General features: G+C 37.6%; 2 protein-coding genes and 1 pseudogene across 2 annotated transcripts; all 3 read right to left on the bottom strand.

Annotated features, from left to right (window-relative positions):
- Window positions 1-5: 5 nt before the first annotated feature.
- Window positions 6-773, bottom strand: LOC136785053 (palmitoyl-protein thioesterase 1-like; annotated as a pseudogene).
- A 376-nt stretch (window positions 774-1,149) lies between these two features.
- On the bottom strand, window positions 1,150-7,623 carry LOC136785067 (uncharacterized). The gene is made up of 3 exons (XM_066746085.1): window positions 6,963-7,623; window positions 2,572-2,936; window positions 1,150-2,483 (listed from the first exon to the last, which is right to left on the bottom strand). The coding sequence occupies exons 1-3, from the start codon at window positions 7,043-7,045 to the stop codon at window positions 2,215-2,217; spliced, it is 717 nt and encodes a 238-aa protein (XP_066602182.1). The 5' UTR covers window positions 7,046-7,623; the 3' UTR covers window positions 1,150-2,214.
- Window positions 7,624-12,437: 4,814 nt separating this feature from the next.
- On the bottom strand, window positions 12,438-15,639 carry LOC136785068 (peptide methionine sulfoxide reductase-like). The gene is given in 6 exon segments (XM_066746086.1): window positions 12,438-13,781; window positions 13,783-13,924; window positions 14,035-14,171; window positions 14,380-14,500; window positions 14,727-14,887; window positions 15,538-15,639. Coding segments are annotated over 5 exon segments (654 nt in total). The 5' UTR covers window positions 14,885-14,887; window positions 15,538-15,639; the 3' UTR covers window positions 12,438-13,685.
- Between the last annotated feature and the right edge of the window lie 931 nt (window positions 15,640-16,570).

Genomic DNA, 16,570 nt, shown 5'->3' with positions numbered 1-16,570 from the left:
GCTCTTAGATTAGCTCCAAAAGTCAGAATTCTACGGACATAGTCACACATGGAATGTTCATGGTTAACACATTTTCCTGTTCCATAGATTCCCTGGTGCTGCCCACCCAATGAAATTAAATTAAGCATTTGTGGAACTGGACAGCGTTGTGCAATAGCTCTCCTAAAATTACAATATAATTAGTGTTTACAAAATCAAAACAAAAAAATATATATTTATTTTGTACTAACAAGAACTGTGATCCTTGCGAAAATCCAATTGCATTATATCCATATTTTAGAGAATCATCCAAGGCTAGTTGATTGCAGACCATATCAATTTGTTTTATTGACATTATAAAAGTAGCTATTTTTCATATCTTCAATTTCATTATTTCCAATTCTGATGAATTTTTGTATAGACACCAGGTAATTGTTGCTCAATTAGCTCCTTTATTCTTCCCATGCTAAATGAGAAGCAGCAACTGTCACCTATGAAAGTTAATGAAAACATTATTCAATAGCTCTTTTTAAATCAAAATTGTAATTAATTTATAGAGATCCTATAACTTACCTAAACCATGCCAGACCACAACTGGAATAGGCGAAGAATCATTTTTTAAACCATAACAATTGTTTATAAAAAGTAACAGTAAGAGCGATTTAACCCAAAACACTGTGCGATCCATCTTTGCCATGATGTAACCGATTCGAATTGAAACAACACTGCTAGCTCGCGTAAACCCCACCGTTTGCCGAGAATGTTTAGTCACATTTTTCTCTTTGTTCATAACCAGATTAGGTTTTATTCATTTTATTCAAAAGCCGATGGCCGAGCTGATGCCTAACCTGTTTTGAACGTCAAAAAATTCATAGCTCCGCGCCTCTAGCGAAAATTCCTTGAAGTGGAAATAGAATTGTTACACAGCCGATAAAACAGAATGTTACTGATAGACTAAAAGTCCATATGCTATAAAGTAACAAAAGTATATTCATCAGAATGATTTTATGTAAAAAAAAAAAAACATTAAATTAATATAGTGCATTTTTTTATTTAAAAATCTTTACAGAACATTGCATCTGTCAAAAGTCCAAATTACAAAAATATGTGTAATGCATACGAAAGATGCATAAGATATTTATATATACTCTTAAATATTTACAATTAATTTCTTCTTTCTATCGATAATCATAGACCAATTTTACTATGAGTATCAAATAAGCAATCTATACAATTTATTATTAATTCATCATTTATAAAGCTTCAAGCATATGAAATCATTAGTATGAATTTTATTAGATAACAATATGACACAGTGAATAAAAAACTTTAATATCCTCTCTTCTTATAAATAAATTGCGAAATTATTTCGTACATTTTTTCTGAAGCTTTTAGATTACCGACAGTAAGATTCATGTTATACCGACGGACGGAATCTGCAAGTAGCATCTTTAACTACGATAGATATATTTAGTTATCTCGGTGGCTGCAGATGGAAAACTAGATAACGATTTTGAAATCTTATTATGTGAAATGTGCTATGATAAAAATAAGTTAAAAATGTTAGAGCGGATTGAACACATGCGTGTTATTTGACAGAAAGAAGAATGGTAATCTCCTCTTATGAATAGTAAATGTAAAGAAGGATTTCATTACAGCCACGTTTACATCGGTGGCTGTTTACGATAACTGGTCAAGTCAGCCATATTTATGTACATTGTCAGACTAGTGCACGTTTGCTAGAGTCTCAAATCGCACAATTTAAGATTGTCAGAATATTCGTATCTCTGGTGGACCGTCAGAGAAAGTTGTCAGTCTTTCGTTACATTCTTATTATTATGCAGGGGTAGTACCACGAAGAGCTTGGCTTGGTATTATTTACAAAAAAAAAAAAAAAAAAAAAACAGAAAAAATAAAAACTGCGGAAGAAGCAACGAAAAGAAAAAAAAGAAATTAGGAAAGGAATAAAAATGATATGTGGTATGACTCCTGCATCGTTTGAAAACTATCACGTAAAGGCTTCAGGAATATCGAAGGAGATTAAGTTGACGCCTAAAAGTGGTCGTTTAATGTCAGTTGGCACTCGAGGCATCAGCTTAATAAAAAGACGAGTCTTTAGGCAATTGAAGACCGGAAGAGGTCTCAGGTCGGCTGAATCGATTCGGAAGAGCATCATCGAGCCAATCATCGACAATAGCTTGTCATTGGAGAATTGGAACGGAAAACGGAAATAAATTAGAATCGGTGGAGGCTGCCCGGATTGCACCTGGGAAGCGTGTGTCTCTGGGCTCTGTAGGCAACCTCGAAGAATTCCTTGTTAAGATCATTAAGTCTCTTTTCCAGTCTCAGATGATTCAGAAACTTGTCCTTCTTCGATCTACTGAAGTGACCTCTACCCACGGTCAGTCTGAAGGCGGCTTCTTCGGCTGCCGACATCCCGCACTCCCTCCTCGCCACGACATCCTCCGGCTTCTCCATTCTCAGCTCCGATTCGGAGTCAGAGTCTGAAAGAGAAAAGAAACGAGAGGTGAACGAGCTATCTTTCAAATAATTATAAAATCTATAAAAGTTGAAAGATTTACATCAACTTACCAGAAGCCGAATCAGAGGAGCATCCGGATGACGAGGTTACGTCCCAAAATCGCGCTGGTTGACCATGAGGAGGATGGGATACAGAGTTGAGCATTCTTGGCGCGTTTACAGCTACATTTGGATGGTTCTTCGTTCTCCCGTTGACAATCAGCGCTGCGTCGAAGCTGGACGGCCGATTCCGGTACCTTAACTGGCGTGCGCGTCGATTTCGGTTTTCCTGGTGTAGTGAGTTGTTGTTTTCCGAGCCACTCCCAATCGGCAAGCCAGCGGATCTACTACCACCGCTGCCCGTTATAACCGCATCCTTCGTGTTTTCCGTTACTTTCGGAGGCGGCGACAATTCACACGTTGCTTTTTCCACGCATCTGAAAAGCACAACGTGAAATGTTCATTATGTTAGGCTTTTAATACAGTCAAAACTATGAGTACTATAATAATGTGAAAAATGTGTGGGGAAACCAGATTATACAACGTTACTGACCGATTTCCACAGCAGCGGTATACATATATCGCTGAACAATTATTCAGGCCGTGCACACCAACACAATGACAGTGAGATAAGAATGTATATTGGTGTATATGCATACTATCAGCGCAAACTATCGGTCAATTTTCGCAGTTTTTGAGTGTAATTTATTTATACGTATACAGTTATACATTGACACTTCGCTATAATTGTGTTGGTGTGCACGCGGTGTCTATATTAATGGACGCTCGCGCACGTGCCAACTGCCAACGCATAACTGCGCGTAATTGCGACAGAGGGCAGTCGATGCAGTCATAGTCGACATCACGTTTCACGCTTCTGATCGTAATCAACGCCAAACCGAATATTCCGAGTGTTTTAATATAAACTCACGACCATACACTCGACTAATTCCTAACCTTCTTTACCCTCCCCTATGCAATTAGTTTATCGCGAAGAAGCTTCTCTATCTTCTCTCTCCGGTTTTTCTCCATTAACCCAATTTTTATCTAATTAAATCTCATCTTTCTTATCGGTTCTCTATCGTTATTACACGAGCCGATCCAAGTCGATTTGTGTAATTAAGTGTCAGGATTATTTATAGCGTCGAGAAACGTTTCATCGAGACGAACGAAAGTCGTCGGCAATTAAAAGAATACCTTTCTGTCGTAGAGGTTAAGTTGGAATTTATCGTTTGGTGCACCCCATGCAAGAATTCGTCGGTCTTTCCCAACGAATTACCGACCTGTTAAAATTCATTACTGAACTTAAGCTGCTTGACACCGTTTAATCGCATTAAGCACAATTTTACTGCCATGTGAATGGATTTCCAGGCCCCCCTCCGTAACCAGCTTATTTAAACTAATAAACTAGATTAATTAAATTGAAAACAGTTGTATCAGCGGCAGAATATGCATGCACATATGGCCGTTTAATACGGGTAAATAATTTCGACCGCGTAACACGTTCCTCGGTGGGAATGATTAATCGATGTAGTTTTTCGCTAGGTGGGAAGGATGACTTTTATTTCGAGCAGTTGCGAGGTCATTAATCCATCGACCTCGGGTATTCACGGATCACTGGGTTAAAGAGCCTTGCGATAATTTTAAAATAACCCAACTACACGGACCACTGTTAATTTGCACAATTATAGTGCACGATCAACGCGGACTTTCCTGTATTCTACTAGTCATTCCGTGAATCTTGCGGTTGGAAATGAAAACACTTTATAAGTTTTCATGCTATTTGCTGCAACTCGGTCAAAGTCGGCTATGGTTAAGACAATTAATCTTGAATATTCGCAAGTGTCTTGTTTCAGGAGCTAATATTAATATAACATTTCTTTCTAAATTAAATTAAATTTTTAATTTATCGTAATAAACGTTATTATTAACTCATGACGTAATAATATTAACCTATAAATAGTTGAAAATCTCAATACGCATTATTTGCATTTTTGGAAAAATTTCAAAATCGAATACCGTAAATTTTAAAGGATTTTACGAGAATCTTAAAATAATTTCTTGAAAATTTTAAGAGTAGAATGGGGGTGGGGAAAAACAGTATATTGGAATGATTTCATTGTTACGTTGGCGCACGATTATTGGATTTCCGTTCTCATCGTCGTCTTTTATTATTAAACTAGCAATTATGTTCGTTGTGACTGTACTTTTTATTGTACACAAATCTATATAACTATATATAAACTTTTCAATAACGAGTGCAGAAAATCAGAGCCAAACGGACAAATCTCAGAAATGTTTTTTTTTAAGTAAATTGCTCGGAAGTCGACTGATAACAACACTATTTATATTTCAGCGTCCGTTATTGGAATCGTTGAAATTATTCTGCACGTGTTAGAAATGCAGTGGATAGCAATTACAGTTCGTCAAAAGGTGAATCTATTTCGAGACAAAGTGATTTGTTTGTTCGAGATGGAGTTTATATTACCATGGTGGAAGAAAGCGAGATGGCTAGCAAAAAAATAAAGAGCATCTTATTGGCAGAAGAAGACGTAAACAAACGGTTGGATGCCAGTGACCAAGTTCCTTTGGCCGAACGACACGTTCCACCTTTACAAGCAAAGTTTGCGTAAATCCAACGTGCTGGGATTGCAAAGTGAGCATTTTTTTTATGCAGCCAAGCAAAGCGGAGAAGCATCGAGAGACCGAGTGAAAGTTTCGCCAACGAGTCGCCTCTACCAATACTAATATACAATTCTTATACCGCGCCCATACTTGTTGCATCCTCTTCCTCCTCCTTATTCAAACTTGATTCAAACCCATTGAAATGCCTGCGTTCGATTCTAAATTACGTTTTTCTCAGAAATTTCTCCCTTGTTGTTTGCCAATTATTTCCAAATTCGGCCCCAATCCACTCTACGACGGTTGCATCACTCCCCCTCGTATTTGTTTTCGTCCAAATACTTGCATAAAGTTGTCGAAGGCGTCGATTACTTCGGTATCGATTGCCAATAGTGGCCTTTTATATTCTCAGGTGCGCGTATATACATATATCTGGTTTGTGTAATTCGTCGGAAGACGTATCAGTTCTTCTGTCTCCACTAACCGAGAATTTACGCCATTTTTAACGACCTAATAAAATTTATCGAATATATATATACTTTGTATATATTTATTCGTCGTTCGAGCTCTCCTTGAGATTTCTGTGTGTGTAAACAGTTCAGTAAAAAGAACGACGTGTCGAATTTTATTGAAGCTCTTAAATCGGGATTGCGGGTAGTAAACAAGTTTTTTGTACGTCAAGCTGAATTCGAGATGGTTCAAAAAGAAGGGGTATTTGGTTTTGAAAGGAAACTGTTTCAGTGTGTTATAAAAGTTTATTTTGAAAGGCTTATCGTGCAGCTATGGGAAAAATACTCAAAATTGAGATGGTAAGATGGAAGAATAGAATAATTGAGAACCACTGAGTTATACAATCTATCGCGTGGTTGGTAAAGCAAGGTCCCTTCCAAAGAGGAATTTCGCGTGCGCTGAGCATTCACTCGGTGTACGCGTGAAACCAGCTATCGATCGTGCTTTAATATTTTCCATCGGTCTCAGGACAGATTTGGCGTAAAAGCGACAATTTTGTTCCGTCAAGAAACGCTCTATTTTATGATTAAGTGAAATGCGTTAAATTCGTGCTAGATTCACGCGCCAAATCAGCTGCTGATTGTTTTCCTTTATAATATTTTCCGATGATTCGTTAAAACATAATAAAAAGAAAAATAACTGTCTCCCTCTCTTGCTTAGAATGGAGAAACAGTAATCTCGGTGCGGCAATTAACGCATAATGACGGTAATAAGCGCAAGAAAGAAGCTTATTTATAAAAGAGTGCCTCTGGCGTTATTACGGAATTCCGGGAAAAGTCTGGTTTTCACTTTATTGACGCGCTCAATAATTCAGTATGGTGGAGTGCGAGGAATTTCTTATGGCGAAGTATTAGCGTAGGACGCGAACGGGGCGGTAGGTAGTTTAGTTTAGTTCAGGTTAGGTTAGTTTTACTTTGTATCCCTACCCGAATACTGTGTTGCTTGATTATTCGGGTGCTAAGATACGAATTCCTCCCATTTTCCCATTAATCTGTCACTAGCATCCCTAATTTGTGTCGAACTAACCTCTGAAATATTACCGATTCATATCTACGAATTAATACTTTTGAAATACCGGGATATTAGAGGTCTCGTCCATTCCCTCAGAAACTACCGTTCCAAAGAAAGAAGAATATGCAAAAGAGTTAATAGATATGGTTAGAAAAAGCACGAGACGGTTTAAAAATTAGGGTGAATCACTAGAATTTTATAGCCATGTGTGTAACATTATTCTGCGCTTCCGTTAAACTGATCGTTTGTCATTGGCGATGCGAACGAGGGAGAAAACGGTATGCCTAAAATAGACGAGGGTAATTTTTTTCGTGACTTACCCATAGTGTGGATCCAGAAGCCTCTGACAGTTCCAAACGATCTGGAGAGTGAGTGAGATAAGCGTAGATGAAACGATCCCCATGTTATCCTTCCGGGGACTCCCTTTCAGTTAGGCCTGTTGAAGCTGCTCCTAGCGCAGGAATTCTGGTCGATTCCAAAATAAGTTTTCCCCCGATAGCAAAGTCCCGTATTCCACTGGGCCTTTGACCTTTTTTCATTCCTTTCACTGATAAATCTGCAACTTTTCTCGAATAATTTACAACCGGCGCACAAACTTGAACACACGAAGCACTCGATTCAATATAGTAGATGTTCCTATGGCTGGAGAATGATCGTGGATTAAAATTGAAAAGTAGATAGGACGGTAGTTTCCTTTCTTGCGGTGAAACGACGAAGGGTGTAGGCGATTTGGCCAAAAGCTGGAGTTGGACACCTGGACGGTCGTGGCTGGGGCCACATGAGTCGAGTGTTGCCCGAGTACAGTCGTACTGGTTTATTAGCGGTTGGCGTTGGTGCGTTGAGTGCACGTGCACCCGTACGACCCGAGCAGCATGGAACGAGGCAGCCAGCCAATCAGCGACGAGTCAACGGAGAGAAAAAGAGAAACTGTAGAGGAGAGACGCTCTCGTGGAAGTGGAACGTGTGCGAGGCGAGTGAGACGAGTGAGTCGCTCGCAACGTGCTCTACTCGTATTTATACCTTTTCCTTCCTCTTGGGGGATCCCCCACCCCGCGTCAGCTTCCACTATACATATATCGGCCCCCCAACACCACGTGCTCCTCCTCCGTGGCTCTGCGATCGTTCTCTTTCCAGTTTCGTCCCTTCTGGGCTTCTGGTGCTCTCTTGTGTTATTTGCTTGTATTGGTATATGACCTATACACGTACTTTTGTAAATGTGAGTGTAACCTGATGTTCCGTGTCTCTACTTCCTTCGGTAAGCCCCCTTGTCACAAAAGTAACCCATAAACACCATTGTATATATTACTACACGCTTACCAACCACATTTTCTTTAATCTATCCATTTCTTTACCCTCCACTCTTTCCTGTTAATGTTCAGTAGCATTCATAATCGATCCAACCAGAGCTTTCGTCGTTCAATTGTGAATTCTTATGCTTTACGGTAAGATTTGTAAATCCGCGGGAGTTTGTACACCTACAACTGATTGCAGTGTGATGATTTTGTTTTGGAAAAGACCATTGCAAGCGTGAGTAATAATATAATAAGAGTCGAGGCTAGCTGGAGACTTTCCAAAATTGCGTGAAGAAAACACAGCATCGGTCTAGAGCAGAGCAACCTTTGCATAACTGTCATCATTTGTAAAACGACTGAGCCGAGTAAAGCGAAGGGAAGTCGAATCATGGTAATTTCATGCCTTCCACCTGTCTCAAGGAAGAATGCGTGGAATGGGAAAAAAGATGGTGGTGAGTACACGTGCACCGAGAGCTAAGCCAAGCCGGGAATCCATGGCGCACGGCCCTGGCCTTCGCTTCCATACATGTAATTACCGACGGCGCAATGATTCACGCTAAACAGCTCAGATATTGATCACCATTCGTTTTGTCGTACTAACCGTGCTTTCCGCACTTTCGGTATGATCGTAGAGGTCGACACCGTAAAAAATGCAGAATGTACGACCGAAATGACCTAACCTATCGACGCTTTCCTCGTACAGAACCGTCGATCCTTCAAATATCGACTATATTCTACACGTAAAACGCGTGTAATACTTTCCACGATCAATATTTCTGTTTTCAATATTCGCCCAACGAACATTTTGTCAACATGTGCTGAAAAATAATCTTTTGTGTTTACGGGTATGAACGAAATTCACAGAGGTCGACAGAAGTAACGTAACAAGTTCAAGTCGTGTGTGTATACGAAAATAAATATAACCGATGCTTCCTTTATTCTTCTTTTCTCTCTTTTAAGTCCCATGGCCTGCCAGATCCCCGCTGAGACGAGATTTTGCCAAGGAATCTGTTGTACAATTATAAGTAATAAATTTCTCATATAGAGTTTTTCCATAATTTACCCGCGTACAAAAAATCAACTGATTACTTTCAGATCGAACTTCGCACCGAAATAACATAATCAATAAGTTTGTTGTTCGTGAGAAATGGTTGAACTGAAAGAACTGTTCAAAATGATTATTTTACAAGAATTATCGTATATATATATATATATATATAGCTGGAAATATACAGTGAATCTATTTCAGCGGTGACTCCGTCATTCACACTTTACCAATGCCAAAAAACAATAAGCTATTTGCGAGAACAATGTAATTATTATTATGAAAATCCACGTCATTGATTATATTTTTACCGATTGTAATTCAACTTTTAATACACGTCACTTCTTACGAACACATGATAAGTATGAAGTTGTTTATTAATGGAAAAATCGTTCATTGAAAAGTGACAAACATACTAATTTAATTATTTGCTTATTCCATGTGTTAGATAGCATTGTATTAATACTCCGAAAACCTCTTTGTTACCCCCACCACAGGAAGAATGTGTTGCAGGAAATTATAATGGAGATTATATAAAATAAGAATAACAATTGATTTGATGACTGAGTGACCATATCAACGTTTGATGTAAACGAATGGATGACTCATAACAAGTAGGTAACTCTTACTTCGTTGAACCAGAATATTAACCAAATTCGTACGAAGTAAAAAGTAAAAATAAAAAAGTCGTCATTCTGAGGAAAAGATACCAGTGATAAGATTGATGAGAGGCGTTATTGACTACGAATCGAAAATTTGATATTTGTTTTAAACGTTCGACCAGGAAGGAACAGCGGTTTTAGAAACAAACGCAGGTGAAAAGTATTGAATATCCATTGGTACACAGTAAGGCCCAGACTCTGGCACGGTTTAATCGGTTATTTAAATTCTGTCTGACGTCACTAATCTAATTTTTTCTTTAGCATTCCATTCCAATCCTGTTGCATGTCCAAGAAGCGTGTAGATAAACACTTAACCCTTTCCACTCCAAGTCTCTCCAAGGCTGTTTTTGTTTTTATTCCTCAGTGTCGAGTTGACACTCGACATTGGATTGGAAAGGGGTTAACGAGCTTTAAAAATCTAAGTAATATATTAATGTGTGCACGCGAGCATCAAGAAAATGCGTAGGTTAATTCTCAATAAAAAATTTTGTTCTTCTTACGACGATCTTATCGGTAGATAAGATATTGAGATTTACTTAACAGTTGGCAAGTGTAGATCAATAACACATAATGTAATCGAATATGTACAATCGTTCAATCAAAACCTCCTATTATTATTAAGTAATTAAAACTGAAAGAAAGCCAGAAGAATCCAACAAGGACGGAGCAGGCTTAGGGCCTTCCGTTCTCGGTGGCGCCACGAGTGTCAGGAACTTCCGCTTCAGTCCTAAAACAATATGGCGGGCCAATGGATGCGGCGCGATGCAGCTTTATCGGGAAGTACGTCTACCCTATCGCCTCGTCAAATGTCGATGTATTTCATTCGTTGTGACGTTTCGTTGACCGAGTCTCCATGATGTTATCATTACGCAAGTCTCCGATAGTCGTGCTTCTTGAGTCAGTAATTCACTCGACCGTAGAACAATGGATGAATCTTTCAATGCCGCGAGTATTACGACCGCAACGCTATTGCAGATTTCTTTTACGACTGAAGTAAGTATCGCAAAATCCTCCATTGGATGTTGGATCTACCGAGCGATGTACACCTTCATTAGCATGTGAAATTAATAGAAACAAGCGTGACTAATGTCACGGGAATGCTAGATGTACGCCGTCAGTAGATTCCCGTCAAAGAAACTGCCATTCTTGTAGCATTTACGTTCACCCGCCTGACGTAAACATAACCAAACTGAGATACTTGAGACATTTGCCGGCATTAAATAAATTTTGTACTTCTTGCACTAAACTAAGCGTTGTTATGTTCATTTAATCCTGCCTTACGAGATCCTTTAGTTTTAAGACCAAGAGCTGAACTAGGTAATATTTTATCCGTTAGTCTAATTTAATTTATTTTACAGTGATGGTTCACGCCGTCTGCGTACTGAATTAAGGTACACCAAGCATATTGATTTCATGAGTTTTTCCGCATTGATTCTAATTGATTTGTTTAGAGTCAGTGTCAATTGACAGGGCGTCAATTGCAATTCGTATTAATACGTCCGGTCGAAGATATTACGCGATGACGATTTTTTGATTTAGCATTTACGATACATCCAATCTTTTCCTTGGCTCTATGCTAATTACTCGATTTTATCGTACGTACTAACATATCTGTTTTATTAGTCCTATGTACACTGCAATACTCAGAGAAGTAGATTTTAATTTTAGATCACGCGTGATTCGTCGACCAGAAAAACATCGGCTATCCCGACAGCAATATTTGAAGAATCATACGTTTGATCACACTATACAAATGTGCTTAATCGTTCTGCTAATTCGTCAAATGAATTATTTGTATGCTGAAAGAAATACTGGTTTAGAAAAACATGATAATGGTTGAGGAAAACTTAACTATACGTAAGGGGTTTTTCTAGAGGGAGAACGAAACGAAAAAAAAATAAAAATCGAGTCGTGTGGAAGTTTATATTTAGAGTGAGAAGAGCCTAAGAAGAGGAAGGATAGAGCGAACTGTTAAGTTCACGTGTACCCAGTGACAACAATGTGCTGTGTAGTCGCTAGTCAGTGGTTTTCATTTACCCAACTTGTCAACTTCTTGGCGCCTCAGATTATTACGAAATTATCGATTCAGTAGGAAGGTGTTTATGGTCGTTATGTAAATTCTGACATGAAAGCTTGCAAATTCATTAATATATGATTTAAGATTAAACGGCGGACTTCGCACGTATCGACATCCTATCTGCAATTTAATTATAACGTTGGGCAGCTTCTTTAAATATGCACTTTTACATAATCAATAAAAAATGCTATTTAAATAAAATTTTATTGGAAAAGATGTTTTACCGAAATACAAAATGTTTCGTAGTAATAAATCAAAAACATTTTGCACAACTTTTATGCTACAAGAATAGAATATTACACTGGTGTCCTTTAAATTAATAACAATATAAAGTACAACAAAAATTGGCCTACTTATGATCATTTTCCTTGCCAAGAGCACTTTACTGCAAACGGTATAAATAGTATCTATTTTCAATGCAAAATCAGCGGTCAATTTTTTCCGTGCAAATATATATATAAATTCCACGTGTTTCTTATTTATACATTTTTCCGAGATAAGAGAAAAGTAATTGATTATGCTCTTATATGCTCATCCTTATGTTGTCACTAATGATTTGCTCTTTTACAGATGAGGCGGAAAATTGTAGTGAATGTTAGCGCCATCTGTTGGAGTTTGTAGAACTAAAAAGAAAATTCCTTAAGATACCGACCGTCAATGAATTTGCGGTTCTTCTTTTTATAATAATCACTCTGCAATAAAAGTTCACGCACAATAAATTTCCGTGAAAATGAATTATTTATTAACATTCTTTGAGTCATGTAATAATCTCAGTATAATAAAAATATAAATTTAATATAAATAAATTTATTATATTTCTTGTAACAGAATGAGTTGATGAAATTATTTAATCGTATTGCGTGATCTTCATTTAATACGTACGACTAACAAAGAGATAAATGCTCATATTAAAAATGTGCTCCATTGTGTCACGAATGTCATTTATAAAAATTTAAGGCAAACGTGTCTTACTGTAGTAATTAAGAATTCAAAGGTTTTTCTTATCTCGCGGTATTATTAAAATTACGTATTAAAAATATATACTGCATATAATCTCCTGCGCATGATCGAGTGTGTATGCAGCGGATGTATTTTCTGATGAAGACAGTTAAAAGGCATCACATTACGGTAGCTTTGATCAAATTTAAAAGAGTAAAGATAATTTTTTCTATAATTCTTTTACTCGTTTCGTTTTCCTCTTAGTTTTGTTAGTGGAAAATTGGATCAAAGTACCTATTGACAAACATGACAACAGAATAAACGAAGAGTAGAGAATCCAAATTTTTCGAGTAACACAATTTCCTCAAATCTGCTATTTTTTCTTAACCTTTGTTTATACACATTTTTTCAGCCTCTTCAGTCTGTAAACCTAGCTCTTAACTTCCAGCCTACTTTTTTCTTCATCAATATATTCATGTTAATGTTCCAAATTTCTAAATTCGTATATTATTCATAAAATCATTTCAAAATTTATGTTTTATATAGTCTTTGTTAAATAAATGAAGAAACCCAGCAACAAAATAGCGATTCGCTCATTTTAGCCTGAATATAAAAGATCTGGTCTACAGTCTGAAGGTAAAACTGATTCTATTGGTTAGGACTAATAGCCGTAAAAACGCGTAAATTGCTAAATTCATTGAAAAATTGTTTATAGCACTGTTTACGGATGGTAAGGTCCTTGGGTTACCATTTGATTTATACAGTCTTGTTTTCCTGAAGTAGCCAAAAGCACATAGAACGTTCGGAACTTCCACTCTTGAAATGTTGTACAGATTTTTCACAGCCTTTTAACATGTTTTTTTATGAAGTAATGTGATGATTCCTTTAAAGCTATCTTCTAATACATTGAACTGATTCAGGCTACACATTCTTCTCTTCCAACGAAGAAAATTCATTAAAGAAGCCTACGTCTCATAAATTAAAAAAAAAAAAATAGATTAACGGGTTGAATTCTGATAATAGGCTCGCTAGCAGTATAAACCGTTGCCCTGGTTCTCGATAACATATTTTTGTAGGTACTGGGCCGCCTTCTCGGTAAGCCCGAGAGAAGGTAGGTCACGCTCGGAATTCTTCAAATGTGCCAGCCCCTGCTATGTAGCCATTTAGCTTGGCTGCTAGCGGGATGAAATTAAAACTTCTGCCGATGTTAACCCAGTTGACCTCTAGCAACCAAGGATGGCTCTGTAGACGGTATTTTTGATGGTAACTACAAATAATTTTTTTTTAGGGTATTTATATACCAACAATATATATTTTCTCATCATGCTCAAAATATTTAATTAATCGTTTCCGTCACAAATATAAAAAAATACTTACTCTTCAGCGGCATAGAATTTTTTAAATTGTCTGACTTCGGTAACAAATTTCTCTCCACGGATGTGCTGCTCGTACTCCAATGATTTTTCAGCTTGCAATCTCTGTTCCTCGTCGTGATATAAGATCAAAGACATGTACTGCAAAAATTAAAGCATAATATAATTTCTTGCCATCGTTCAAAAATATTTTAATGTCTAGTTATTGGAAATTTACATAAAGAGGCGCGAGAGGGAGATAATCGCTGTTTCTCAGCGATATATCATTATCTCGAGTATTCGATAAAAATTCCAATTAATGCATCGATTGTTATTATCAATTTCGAACGAATTCTAAAATTTTCCTCACCTGTCTCTTTATCTTAGTAGTAAGACCGTATTCGTGATTGTTCCAAAATAAACCCAAGAGTGTTGCGTAAGAAACTATTTCAGGGTCATATTCGATGTCAATAACCTCCGTATGATCGCCTCTAAAAAAAGAGATGGACAAAATTCAAGGTAAAGGTTAACGTGACGAAACGTGGTGCGAACAAGTGGGTGCGATTTGAAGCTACAAATAGAAAGGAGGTATGTAAGGAGTGACGGTGCAAGAATATTGAATAAATAATCGTTTACTCGTATAATTAAAACGATTAGCGAGTAGGAAAAAAAGTAAAGAGGTTTTTCTGTCGAGGTAAAATAGTAAATGTTACTCACAGATCTCTGTAGATGGGAAATTCTTTTTCACCGCCAGCATAACCTACACAGGTCCTAATGACACCAGGCTGAACTCCAAATAATGAATCACCGGCCCAGAAGCAGCCCATGCCGAATGTAGCACGTTTTCCCTTGTATTCCTGCAGCTGTCCAGGCATTTTCTTCGGCAGACAAATATTGCAATCAAAAATGGAGGTAGAACAGTAAGAGAGGGAGCAATTGTCCCATGTTAAAACAGTTGGTAAAATTATCGCGAGAAGTATCGCTGTTGGCGTCGATAGTGTGTACATTTTTCGGTAGGTGTAAACGTCATGTCAGTTTTGGTTCATCTCAGTCAGCAGTCAACCCACGTGGCTCATAATTCTATATAGCGCACAACCACCGCACGTAGGAATGTTGAACCTGGAATGCAGTATGGGAAACACTGGCTGACTGGCGAGGAAGGAAGGAATGGAACGGGCTGGAGACTGGTGAGGCTATCACTGTTCCAGCAAAACACTCGAGATGTCGCTAGAATCTCGCTTGGGAATCAGAGGAGGCAGGTTTGAAATGCTGCGTCTATTCACATAAAAATAGAACTTGAATAGCTGCAGACACATTTAACAATCACTGGTAAATCGCCAAAACAGCGGAAAATAGTCAAAAGAAGAAGAATAAATGCCTCGTTTATAATAGTCCCCAATTCTATGAATTCCAATGCAAACCATTTCTTTGCAAAAAAGGCGCGCAAATTTTGTTTCATTTGTAGGCAACAGAGAGTACAGTATATGCATATATAGAATTTGTGTAAACGTGAGAGTAAATTTTTTACCTTGAGTACCAGATGACGTATTAAAGAAAAATCGAGGTTAAAGCCAGAAATAACGATTGGAAGTGAGAAAATTGTGGAAAGCAAGTGCAAAGAGCTGTAAACGCTACTGTCGCGTGCTAAGGAAGCCTCGACATTTTATGCTCCTCGAGCTACCTACCCCCACCAAGTGTTCTTAGTTCAAATCTATCCCCACTTGCTCAAATCCTACCAAATAACTTCCCCGATTTCTCTTACTCTGCATCCCGAATCATCGAGATCAGCGTTTTCCTCCAAACCATCTTGCCACGTTTTATAAATAAACAAGAATATTTAATTGAAAAATTGACGGTTACGTATGAAACATTCACCGAATCTAGTGGTCGGTTTATCAACCTTTTATCGATGAGGAAAATTCAACGAGATTCGTTTTCTTAACCTCTCAAAGATATGCTCGAGTTTTGATAGCCCCGTTGGGAAATTTTCTATTTAGTTTCAGTTTCTTTTTTTTCAGTTTTCCCCGGATGTCAAACGGCGCTTAAATAATTTTAAGCCTCCACAACGAGGTCGAAACTTATATAAACATCGACAAGTGTTTGATTAATCGAGTTTATGTATTCCGACAATACATTTCTTGGCACACGTAGTTTCGCAGATAAGGAGCGCGAAGCACGTGTATGCCATTAAATTTCAAGATATTGGATTTAATTCAATTATCGGCGATGACAGTTCTTATAAAAATATCATCTCTCTTTATGCTATATATCTATTTACTTCCACAGAGTCTTGCAATTTTGTCATTATACGTAACTTCCTCCTCACATTTACAATATTTCAATTATTCCAATAATCGTGACTCGAGCTTTCATTCCAATTACTCAGCTAATATTTTTTCTATATATTCTTTAAAAATGCACAAATGTATCCTTCTCTCTCAAATGTCAATAAATCTAAACGACTTCTCCTCCCGATTTAACGAGAATCCAACCAAAACACTAATTGAGTTCTGATGAAATATTTTTGTTCGGAAGAAACTACGAAAATCAAGGACAAACGT

This window comes from Prorops nasuta, unplaced genomic scaffold (genome assembly GCF_024137725.1).
Source record: "Prorops nasuta isolate Cenicafe-Biocafe unplaced genomic scaffold, Cenicafe_Pnas_1.2 PNAS00144, whole genome shotgun sequence".
NCBI classification, from domain to species: Eukaryota; Metazoa; Arthropoda; class Insecta; order Hymenoptera; family Bethylidae; genus Prorops; species Prorops nasuta.
The sequence above is the reverse complement of the archived record's forward strand: the minus strand, read 5'-3'. Positions and strand labels throughout refer to the sequence as shown.